General features: G+C 32.5%; 1 protein-coding gene across 13 annotated transcripts in view; it reads right to left on the reverse strand.

Moving 5' to 3' along the window:
- The window catches only part of LOC100740471, a 157,160-nt gene that overhangs the window by 19,842 nt on the left and 124,717 nt on the right, over positions 1 to 12,601 (reverse strand). For all 13 annotated transcript variants that reach the window (XM_033323146.1, XM_033323143.1, XM_033323145.1 and 10 more), the window contains 2 exons: positions 5,943 to 6,045; positions 4,005 to 4,177 (listed from right to left, as the gene is read on the reverse strand). In XM_033323146.1, coding sequence (XP_033179037.1) covers positions 4,005 to 4,177; positions 5,943 to 6,045 — 276 coding nt within the window. The remainder of the gene's footprint in view (positions 1 to 4,004; positions 4,178 to 5,942; positions 6,046 to 12,601) is intronic.

Here is a 12,601-nt window from a genome sequence, read left to right on the forward strand (position 1 = left end):
ACGTTTCGAGTCTCAGTTGCAGATATTTTTTGAGTTGCACGTAAAGAAATGAATGATAATTCCGTGGTAATTTATAGAATAAGAAATGTCGTTTGAGGCTTACTTTTCCAGTTACAATTTAATTTCACGAAAATTCGCCTCTATTTCATTCATGCTTCCTGTTTCTCACTCTAACAATGTAGTTAATAGAGCGTTTCTACTATAAAGGTAAATTGTTTATAACTGAAAAATATGCTTCAAGTATTTTATACACAGCTTATAAATATCGCTAACTTTTCTAACCTGAACACCCTAACTCCCTTCTAAACACCTCATACTTATTCGTACACTACTCAAAACAAGTAGACAATTTAGTACAAAAATCTAAGAAAAATCTAAAATTAGAAGACAGTATCCCTTTTCCGACTGATATATCCATATTCTTTTCAATGATAGTACGCAAATAAATCTTTATTAAAGTATCACACAAATAAAACGTCGATTCGTATTAAGCCTATAGAAACTTTTCCATCCATCACGAAGCAACAGCTTCATCGATCTAAACGATCTCCCCCTCTTTCAGAACATTTTTCCAAACCACGTGGAAACGCGAGTAGGAAAATGGAGGCCAGGAAATCATTAAAGGAAGCAATCCGATCCGTCCTTCTTACAGTCGAATCCGACCTATATCGAACCTTCGCTACTGGGGCTGACCTGTTTCAGGGATTTCTCCTTCCACGTGCAACGTCGACTATCCGTCCACTTAGACACGTATCATCGATAACGCGTTTTCCCCTTCGTAACAGCCAGCTTCTCGTTCGTCGATTCGCCCTTTTTCCTTCCCATTCTCTCTCTCTCTCTCTCTTTATCTTTCTCTCTTATTTTTTCCTATAGAACGTCGACGATACCGCGGTCGACTCACTGTAAGGTAGAACACCAAACTGTTTATAGACAGGCTTGGTATTCGAACTTAAAGTGAACCGGCCCCGGTGCATCCCCGTCTTCTGGTCGTCTTACCACTCCTTTAATCTCAGCTTTCTCTCAGCAGGAACTAATGGTCTGTAGTGCTTCGTAAATTCGATCGTCGATACTTGAGAGGGGACGGGGGGATAGCACGTTCCAGTTTTTCACTCCTTCTGATGCTGCTCCTCTTGCCGCTTCTTCTTCGTTCGTTTCTTACGGTTACAGGATCGCGAGATCCCCTTCGAAGTGATAAAATAACGATCGAGGGTTGATTCCTGCGAAAACTCTCGGTTTCTTTCGATCGAAGATGAGTTTAGGCGGAAAGGTTCGGCGAGCTTCTTTCGCTGGTTTTTTGAAGAATGAAGGTAGTGTTATCACGATGTCGAATGAAATTTTTGATGGATCGAGGCTGTTTGTATGCGAGGAAGCTTTTTCTGGCGGCAAATATCGATTGAAAATTTTCTCTTGTTTGTAACTTTGTATTTGCCGCGTTCTTCTTTTTAATCTTACAATCTCCGGGTTTATGTGTATCTTATATGTTTGTTGTATTTGTAGATGTTTTAGCAATTGCAGAGAACAGAGGGAATTGAGATATAGAAACACTCCTGATACTTATGAAATGATATAGAATATTTATACCTTAGTCCAGTACGTTTGAAAATCTTATTACTTGCATCAGAAATAGTAATGTTACGAATAAGATGAGATAGAAATTGGAAACTCTTTGTAGAAATATGTCTCGGTTGAATCTTATTTCATAATATTGCTTATATTTTACTTTTATTATTATATTATTTTACTTATCCTTCAGAATCTTCCTTTTTTTTTTTATCGAAAACAGTAACGTTGAAAACGAGATGCAACGAAACTCCAAATCTTTTTATATCTCGTGTTAAATTACTCGTAATATTTTCATTTTACTTGGGTGCCCTTTAAAATCTACATCCACCGAAAATAGCAATGTTGAAAATGAGACGAAGCGAAAACTCCAATGCTTTTATACCTCGTGTGAATATTATTTTTAATAAAACTAGACAAATTTACCTATACTGTCTCACACATACATGTTTTAATTACATCATTAATGTTACATCGATTTTTTTGGCTTTTTAGTAAATTCTATAATAGTAGAACTGTTGTTACGTTGTTGTTAATAGAAATTCCATATAAACATTTATTTGACCTTTTGCATTCGATACGATTCGTCGAATGATTCGTGCAAAATGAATGTTTGTTACTGCAAGAGAATATTTTTAACGTAGCATCTGCATGGATTTACGTGAACCTTATTAATTTTGTGCATGAACGGTGCTGCGGTTGTCATTTTGTTTCAGTGTATCAAATTAAATAACGATTGAGTTATATATACGAGAATAAATTTGTAAAATATTTACTGTGTTGTGTAAACGTATAGAATATTAAATTATTCATAATTTTGTCAAATTATAGTAGTATCCCTTTTATTAAGCTTCCCAAAAGCGAAAGACAATCGTTGATGAAACGGATTCGCCATTTTCGTTGCATTTTGTTGTACACTTAATTACATTGGGCGATATGTTATGGAATATATCAAACATTATTATTCAACCGTTGAAAGATGCAAATTATACACGATTGTCATGTTACAATGGCTATTTTTATGCATGAAATATATTGAAATTGCAAATTTTTTGAAACGAAATTCCATTCTCGTTCTTTGTAAGCGTTGATTGAAATTGCTGAAAGATTGAAGATTTTCAGGAATTGAATAAAAATTTCTTTTTTAAATTCCTTATCAATTATTGTGTGAATCTAATAACAAATATAATATATACTGGTACCATGTGAAATGTATTGATTGTATATTTAGATTGCGATAAATTTTATTTGAAATAAACTTTGGAATTACATATTTTAGTAAATGATAGCAGGTTTGAAATTAAATTTGAAAATTTTCAGATCGTGTATAATTAAATTATACGTAAACAATAACTTTTTAAGCAACTTCAAGTGGAATTATATTTACCATTATTAAATATTTTCTACCGAACTAAAGCTGAACAATATCTCTACTTTTGTGAATTAGTAAATAACACGATTGTTTCTCTCACGACGACAAACATGTCCCTTGAAATAACAAATAACTTGAATATGTGAAACACGTTCGTTGAATTAAGAGGCTCAATATTGCAAAACATGTTTATTTGTTTAAATGATTCGAGAATGCAAAACATGTATATTCGTCTCACGTTCCTTCAAATATGTCGAGATATATTCCAGTACCATTAAATAGAAATATGTTTACTACTGTGATAAGGTTTTAATATGATTTTTGTGCCTTTTATAAATTAATCTCTTTGATAGAAAATTTTTCTTTTCGCAATCAACCTCTCTTCATTAAAACAGCTACGAAATATATTAAATTTATGAAATATCTTTCTCGATGATTCCATGATCTATCCATCGTAAGAAACTACAATTTTTAACATATTTTTTAACACTATAGTCTAAAGCAAACTTTTTATAAATCGAATCCGAATGTTTACTCAACCAAAGTTCTATAAAATAACAAGATAATAATTCCTTCTCTTTCTTCAATTCTTGTTACATTACAGTCGATTCATGAATATTTATTATCTTTCGTCTATCTCTTACAATGTTATTGAGATTTTATTAAATTTAAAAATCAGTTCAATCAAGGAAACGCGATTTGTGACAAGTCTTTAATTAAAAAGGCTTATAGAAATAAATATTTACAGTCCAAAATATGGTATTCGCCAAAGCTGACGAATTAATTTGTCTTTTCTAGTTAACATCATAAGAAAGTCGACGAAAATAAGTGGAGAGGAAGGAAAGAGATCGCCAACTTGTACCAGCGTGCATATGTATGAGTCGATGCTACAGGTGGTTTCCCTTGTCTTGGATTATGCGCTTTTGCATACAAGCTGGTGGCTTCGTTCGCTGTTAGATATCGAAATCGACCGTCTCGAATTAAAACGAGATGCTTAACACCTTATTTCTTGCTTAACACCTTATACCGTGGAACATTGTATGTAGAAGATTCATAAATTAATGAACCGTACCTGAGCAAGCTTGCGGTGGTAAGGGGAAGATTAAGGTTGTCGATGATTTTCTTCGGGCAACTGCGCAGCCTAAACTTTGTGGTTTGAAGCTGCGCAACTGCTGCATGAAGTCCGAGCACTCCATCAGCGCCACGTCAGCGAAGTGAAGATCGCAAAGTATTTGGTTCTTGAACCTACGGAACAGAAGAAATTGATGATCCTTCGCGTCGTTTGGGTAAGTGTACCACACAGAACACAGTTTTTGATTAATGAACGTCGAACATGCTGCATAACGAGCTGATGGAACATCTTTTCCTCATTTCCAATATCATCTTTCGCTTTACCTGTTTATGTATATAATATTTGTTCAAGCAGATTTTTAACGAAATCTTGTTTGGAGATTGAAAGTCGATCGTTACTCAATGATTTTCAAATGAACAAATTCTGTTTTCTTTTGCAATTTTGCTAAGGATCTTTGGGTTTTTATGATTTATATCTAGACTACAGATATTCACGCTGGCTAACAGTCGGCGAATTTTTATAAATATGATTTAAAAGTCGAAACCTCGACAGAAATATTTTATCCTGGTTATGTATACGTTTCCTACATTTTTGAAGCTTTGACATTTTTTATTGATTGCTGGGTCGAACGTTTCGAAGAAAAAGCTGTAAATTTTCGAATTTTCATATGAAATGTAGAAACGTGTCACTTGCAATTTCATTCTCATATTGTTTGATATTTTTGTCTCTATATGGAGTCACAACTTTTTATTCCTGCGCTGATTAAATAGCGGAAAACTATTGAAACTTATCCTGTTATTGTACAATTAAACAATTTCTCATGACGTATCAAAAGTATGAAAAAATTATTATTAATACTTGTTATTTTTCGTCTCAATCTTATACTACATTTTTTATTACTATACAATATTGCGTTACTATATTGACGATATATCGGCTGGTAAAATATTTGTTTCAGTATCTCAACTAAATTGTATATATTTATAGGTCGATGTGTAATAAAAATAACTGTTCTTCCCTCGGGGCGTATGGTAAAACGAACACTATACATCTTTTCATTCTATAAATTTAATAGCTTCTGCAGCTATATACTTTGATATATAATATTCACAATTCATTCACGTTCTCTGTTGTCGTATTAAACCATTCCGAATATTTTAATACTAATACATACATTATATTTATTACAATTAAGCGATAAAAAGATATGATAAAAATTTATTATCATATAGATTTATTTCTTTATATTATTACTATATATTTCTTATTTCTTTCAGGTGGTAGAATATCTTCAATTATTCTATCCTATATGCAATAAAAACGTATACGATACGATTTTCGTTCTATGGATCGATTCCCCGATCCAGTTCACCAGAAATGCGGCGATGCATTTCGAGAATCACGATCGTTCCAATTCCGATCGACCGAATCGTATTTCCAACGATATGACGTTTTTCCACGTCATGTGGAAATGCGTTTTACGATGAAAAATCCGCAGTGAAGCGATCCCGAGGTCTTTTAAACCTAGACCAACCGCTAGAAAATAGACAACCTGAATCCAAGTGTTTTTATTAGAAAAATTGATATGCGAAACACCTGCAAAATAAAAATTACCTTTCCATATAAACTTAAAATAACAATCGCGATCTATATAATGGTATACTACGTACAACGACGATTTTTACAATTTTAGGATTCTCAGGCAATTGTTGCGATACAATTTTAATTTACAATTTTTAAATTACTAAACAACTTTCATAATTTTATTCGACAATTGTAAAGAAACTTTAAAAGGAATAACAATGTAAAAAAGGAAGAGATGGATAATGAATTCATAGCTTAATTTCTGCATTGACGTTATAAGCAACATGGAAGTGTTAATTATATGTTCATCTACATTTTTATAATTTTCTTCGTGTATTAACATTTTCTACTCACCGCCTAGCCCGTTTCTGGTTGGGTCCCGTGAGATTCAGGCCACAGCTATTACATTTTAGGCATTCCTCATGGTAGTGATTGTTGTCGTACAGCGGCGACGGTTCTTGAAACAATAAAAACAATACTTAGTTGATTTAACCCTTCGGCAATTATTCTATAGATAATTTTACACTCTATTGTATTTAGTATATATGATCTTTTATTTATCATGATATTAGATTGATTTAATAGATATGACAGAAAAATTTATATTTATTAGATCAATTTAGTTTTAACATGTAGAAAACAATGAGATAACAAAAAGATCAATTGTTTAAAGTTGATACGATTTTACTAATTACAATTATGTGAACTGATTAAATGGAATAAAATTATTCTGATTAAACAATTTAGTATACCTAGACAAAAGCACCAGGAAAAGATAGGACTTGCAAGTGAATTTTCTTATAAATACTAAGACTAGAGAAAGAAGTTTCTCGCCGGAGATTCAGGAAGAGAGAAAGTTAATAACGTGAATTGAGATGAAAAGAAATTAAGTAGAGCAACCTGCTGTTTAAAATTCACCAAATATCTCCAATCATTTTGATTTAAGTCTTTTCAGCTAAAACTTCCTTCGTCGATAACGTAACTCCCTAAGAAATTATTCCACTGAAAGAAAAAAGTTTATAAAATTAATGAAACCTTCCGCGAAACGAATTTCCAATGATTAGTCCAAAATCAATAGAACCACCACCGTTTACAATTTTTTAGAACTGTTAGAGTAGTTAAATTTCGCTCACGACTTTCTGGAATTTGTTAGATTTTTATAATTTATAATTTATTCAAATTTTCTCAACAAAATTGTCCTATAGTTCACTTATGAGGAAGGAAATTTATTATTTCGTTCTATTTTTTTATTGTTATTATAGTATAAGTAATTGTTAGTATAGTATTATATATTATAGTACAAAAACAATAATACTTTGATTTCGAAAATGTTTCTGCAAAGTATAATATTTTATATACAGTAAAGTGTAATGCTATTTCCATAAAATAATATTCTCAAAGTATTACGGATCATTTATTAAAAATGAAACAGCTTGGAAAATCAATACTTTTTAGACATTTCAAATGTTCGATCGAATTTTTTAAAATTAAATTACGTGGCATTCAAACGAGTAACATAAACAGTATTAGTGCTATAAAAGATGGATATAATATAAATGGTATTGATATAGGATTTTTGTTCTAACTTTTTAAGAAGACGCCTAGGAATTTATGTTTGTGCAGTGTTTATATAATATGTTTACATTTTATGTAATATTTTTGTACAATTTCTTAATTTTACTCGTGAGACGTTCACATCCTTCCATGGAAAGAAACTGGAATATTCTGCATAAGTATTATAGTTTTTATCTCCATTGTAACGATAGCAGTAAAAGCCAACATTAGCAAGTAGTATAGCCCAATATTTCATCCCACGACTTCACCGATTTTGCATATGTATATCCTATCTACATACAATTCTTTTCTAGTTTCTTGCACTTATTTTAACAAACAATTACTGTTAAATATTGTTTTGTTCAGTCATATTCAATTGCTTTTTTTGGTTTATTACATTTATCATGAATTCTTTTTCAATAAAGCCATGGTGAAAGCTGAATAATCAATCACTTCAGATAGAATTTTCAAAGGCAGAAATAATTCACGTGTTTTATTCAAAATATTGTACATGATAAAATAATAGTATATTACAAAGAAAAACGGCAATTATTTAGTATTTCACACTCTGAACCTACTATACACACTGATACTTGCATACATCTTTAAATATGATTTTAAAGATTATATTTTTTAAAAAATTGTGATTGTTCAGTTTGTTCGTCTCTCATTAGTCTATATACGCTTATAATAAAATAACATATTATAATTGTAATTATATCGAATTCATAACTCTAATTTACTCGATATTGTATAACATACAATCGACTGTGAATTAATCTAATCACTGTACCGCGGATGTTTATACGATATTTTCAATGTTTCCCAACATATTTTATGAAACGGAACCTACATAAAAACTTTTCTCTCACGTACCAAACATTACAAAAAGTATCCTACTTTGTCCATCTCAAATATTTATATTAAATATTACGCATTCTGCGAATTGTTGCAATTTTAAATTTCCCAAAAGCGCATAAACATCCTCAGTCTAGTTATAACAAAAGTTGAAATTACTTTAACGAAACAAAAATTACATAAATTTGAAGCTTTAGCGTAAAACTTAGTAGTCGCAAGATATCTTGGAAGTTCTTTTTTTTTTCGTGCCCTAAATCGCCTTCTTTCTTCTCTTTTTCCTCGTGTTTTATACTTAACGACCACTCGCCAAGGGTGTGGCCTCTCTTTCTTTCGTGCCGCTGCCGTGGGGACCATAAAGAATTCCAGCGCGTGCCAAGCGTGGAATGTTGATATCGCCGGGTAGAAGGAAGGCGCCGCGGCGCCGGCGTCGAGACGCGTTTGTCGTGACCGACTCTCTGAAGTCTAATTGCACGCACGCACGCGTGCAGGTTATCACGCGAGTAAATTCAGACGTTTCATACTTCTCAGTGCGAATCTTTGACAGGCCAATGACCGGAAATTTACATTTTTATTATGCCACTTTGGTAATTTCGAATGCTGCGCGACTGATAAGTAGCTGGATGTGATTTAGACGACAAAGGGTTTCGCTAAGCTTTTGAAAGAGCTTTTCGCCGCTGAGTAACGGAAATGCGAGGTACTTAGTGGGATGGATTAGACGCGAGAAGTGGATTAATTGGAATCGGTTTAATACTATTTTATTTCCTCACTCTTGGAAATCCGAATAATTGCGCCAAATGTAAGAAATTTAGACGAAAGGGTAGTTTCGAGAGTTTTGCATTCGTGCGAAACAAATTCTTTTATTTTTAGATCGCAGTCTTTGTATACGTGTACGACGCGATAAGGATGATGGATTTCTAATGAGGCAAAGTTTCACATTTTTATTACATTATACCGTAATTTGGAACAGCGTAAGAGATAAGAAGCTTGGATGAATTAAGGAAGCTCGTTTTCAGTTTTCTTAGAAATGTGAGTAGTTGGGCAGATTACGAGAAGTTTTCACGAACTATAGAGTAATAAACAAGCAGATAGAAAGTAATTAGAAATACGAAGATATTAAATATTTGTAATATAAGACATATAAAAATTCTACAATTAGAATATACAACAATTTTTTGGAAAATACTTGTACGTATATATATCTATAGGTAAAATGAAAGCAAAATTAGTTTATCAGGTTATTAAATAATATCATTATTAATTAATCAACTATTAACAATTTAAAAGTATGAATAAAACGCAAAGTATTATAAAACGTGGCATAACAAGCAGAAACTCAATTTTAACCGATTATAATGATATAATAAGAGCATTTCCTTCTTATCGTTGAAACAAAAAGATACGCTTTATAAGATATGATATGATCATTTTTAATTGGACGCAGAAGGAGCATAGATTAAATGGAACAGATTTAATTGGCAGTACTTACATAACAGCGTATAAAAATACTCAGAAATGGTACTTACATATAATATAAGAAACGTCAAATGAAATAAAAAATTTCATTAAAACATACCGCTCGTCCATAAAAACAATTATATCGCACAAAGTATCAGCATACATTTCATAAGAAAACATACACAAATTATGCAAATTACGGTATCTGTTCAACGTGATATCACGATCAATTTCCCAATAATCCAATTATATCATCGACGAGAAGAAATCGCGCGAAACGGGAAACGTTTGCCCCGAACTGGAAGAAGTGCGCTAGCTGGGACAGGAAATTGTTGATGCAGAGCTCCCGAGAAGCTCTAGTCTAATCTCCAAGTTTAATCGATACGACTATTAGAACAAAATGAAGTATCCCACGAGCTTGTCTCTTCGTCTCTTCGTACGCCTACAATCTCGTATCTTCGTAGAAACACGAAATACACGCCACACACCACTACATTATCAACACTGTAGCTGGTCGAAGGGTTAACGCTCTCCTAAACAGGAAGTGAACTTTACGTGATGATTCGCGACGCGATAAACGAGATAAAGTTCGGAACTTGTAAAAGGCGCGCGATAAAGCCCGATTAATTAAGATTCCCGCCAGGGATAATAAAGCGTAATTCAACGAAAGATCCGTGGGGAGACGAGTCAGGACAATTTTAATATTGCTGTTGCAAAATTATTCGCGTCCTTTCATTTATGGATCTCAGGGCAACGCGTTGCGGTATTTATTAGTTTGCCGCGTTTATTAGTTTGCCGGAATAGAGGGAAGAAGGTGAAGTAAATGTAAGAGAAAGATTAATATAAGTGGAACGTTATAGGAACATATACGTTTCATTTTTAGGATTATAGTGAACATACAGTCACCATAATATTTGAGCTGATTCCGGTAGTATTGTGAAAAAATGTTTTGTGTAAAAATTTATTTATGGTAAATGTAAGGAAAATATAAGTACACGTGGAAAATGATAAAAATATGTTTGTTCAATTTTCTTAAATAATACAGTGCGAATATAGTGCAGGCAAATGATATACTTGTTGTTATGTACATTGTATCGTAAAAACTAAAGCATTCAAATAAGCGTTTCGTATGTTATAATCAAATAATATTCATGCATTCACAAGTGACAATTTTAAGGATTCTTTTATTCATGTCTGTAGACGACAGACCTATGCAATAAATTTCTTTTCAATTACCACGGTACCGAAGCCTCTTGTTCTAGAAAATGTTCTACAAAAATCTGTTAACAGCGAGCTACAAGTTACAGAGAAATTGCGACGTGGACAAGGCTTGGTCGCGATTCTTCGTGCAGAATGGCAAACGAGAAAATAGAGAAAAAGAAGTTACGAGGCAAAAGCACGCGCGTCACCGCGGTAAGCCCGGTTTATCGGCGCTTTAACCTCCGCTTCTCTCCTCGTGCGAGCCAACAAGCATCCGGCTTATCTGGCTCGGTCGTCTAAAAGCGGGATCTCTGTCGTGGCTCGTAAAGAAAAGAAAGTAAAAAGGGAAAAAGTATCGAGGGATCGCGATCGGCGTGAAAAGGGAAACGGCTAGATTTTCCCTCGTATTGGTGAAATTCGGCTGAAAGCAAGGGACAATTAGAATATTCGTGGAAGGTGATTACCCGCGAATTCGCATGATTTGTACAGCGTACTCTTGATGGGAAAAATATTGTCAGTAATAAAAATATTAAAAAAATATAGTCGTACAATTAGCCAGGCTCGATAGCATACGAGTTTTTAATATCAAAATATAATAGAAATAGAAGTAGAAATAGAATAGAAACAGAAATCTGACAAGATAAACTGCTTACGCTTTGTCAAAAGTGCATATACGTCAACTGAGAGCTAATTCTTCTTTTCCAGTTGTAGGTTAATTTTTATCTGATAGGGTTGTCTATCGTCCCTGAATATTGCACGATGGTGACATCTAAACTGTAAAAATACCTGTATTTCTGACTCAGTTGATGATATTGATATGATAAGATCAAAAATTATTTGAGAGATTGGGAAATATTTATTCATATATAAAATAACAAATTATTACTTTGATAATTGTGTATTTAAATGATTTGTATATTCAAATAAATAGCTCATGGTTATTGCAAAATGAATTTACTGTAATAAAATGATATATTATTTAAATAACCATTCCATAAATATTTCATTTATGTAATGCTTGTTTGGTTACACAACCGAGGCAAGCAAATGATCGTTATAAAACCATTACGTAATTGAAACTTAAAGTTTACAACAATAGGGAATTAATCATTCGAACTTATGAAAAAAATAATACGTAATGAAATAATTTAAAATGACCAAAGAAACTTATCAAACTTCTATGTATCCAAATTATTCCTATAAGTAACTTAAAGAATAAATAACTTATATAACAAGATAATGAAAAATTTCTAAAAGTCTCATAAATTAATAATTTCCATAAATAACTTAAACAGCACATAATTAAGATAATGAAGTAATTAAAATTTTTTAACAGCCTATCAAACTAGTTATCAGTAATCTTTCATTTATCCGCACATTCTTCTCGCGTTTCCTGAATTTTGCCTACGTTCCTCTAGTTTACAGAACTCTTCAAAATCTCACTTTCTACTAAATTTCGTTCACCATCCAAACACTTACTGTGTCGATTTTTAACTTCTCTCTATTTCCACTAGGTTATCATCATGCAATAGCATTATTTCTATACGTAGAATGCACGTGACAAATCAACCAAGAGAATTCAATTTGTAACATCGAAATGCAATTGTTAATATTTAATACATCCTGTCATATTACGTCTCTATGTCAACTATATGTATATTACGGTCATTTTCAACAAACCATATCATGTGACTTATAATTGTAAACTATTTGGTTAATCATCGGCAGAAACTTTATTAACCCTATTTGCTGAACATTTTTAATTTTGCTATTGGAACAATTTCGCTTATCTGCGGTTCAAATAACATTTCGACAGAAGATGCACGTCTCTGATAATTCTGATAAATTGATATGAATTTTCTCCGAAACTATAACTACAACTTCCAAAGAAACTGCCCCTATGAAATGAACTTAATTAGATGTTATCAACTTCATAAATATAGCAA

The sequence above is a fragment of the Bombus impatiens genome, unplaced genomic scaffold, assembly GCF_000188095.3.
Source record: "Bombus impatiens unplaced genomic scaffold, BIMP_2.2 scf_0815, whole genome shotgun sequence".
Lineage (NCBI taxonomy): Eukaryota > Metazoa > Arthropoda > Insecta > Hymenoptera > Apidae > Bombus > Bombus impatiens.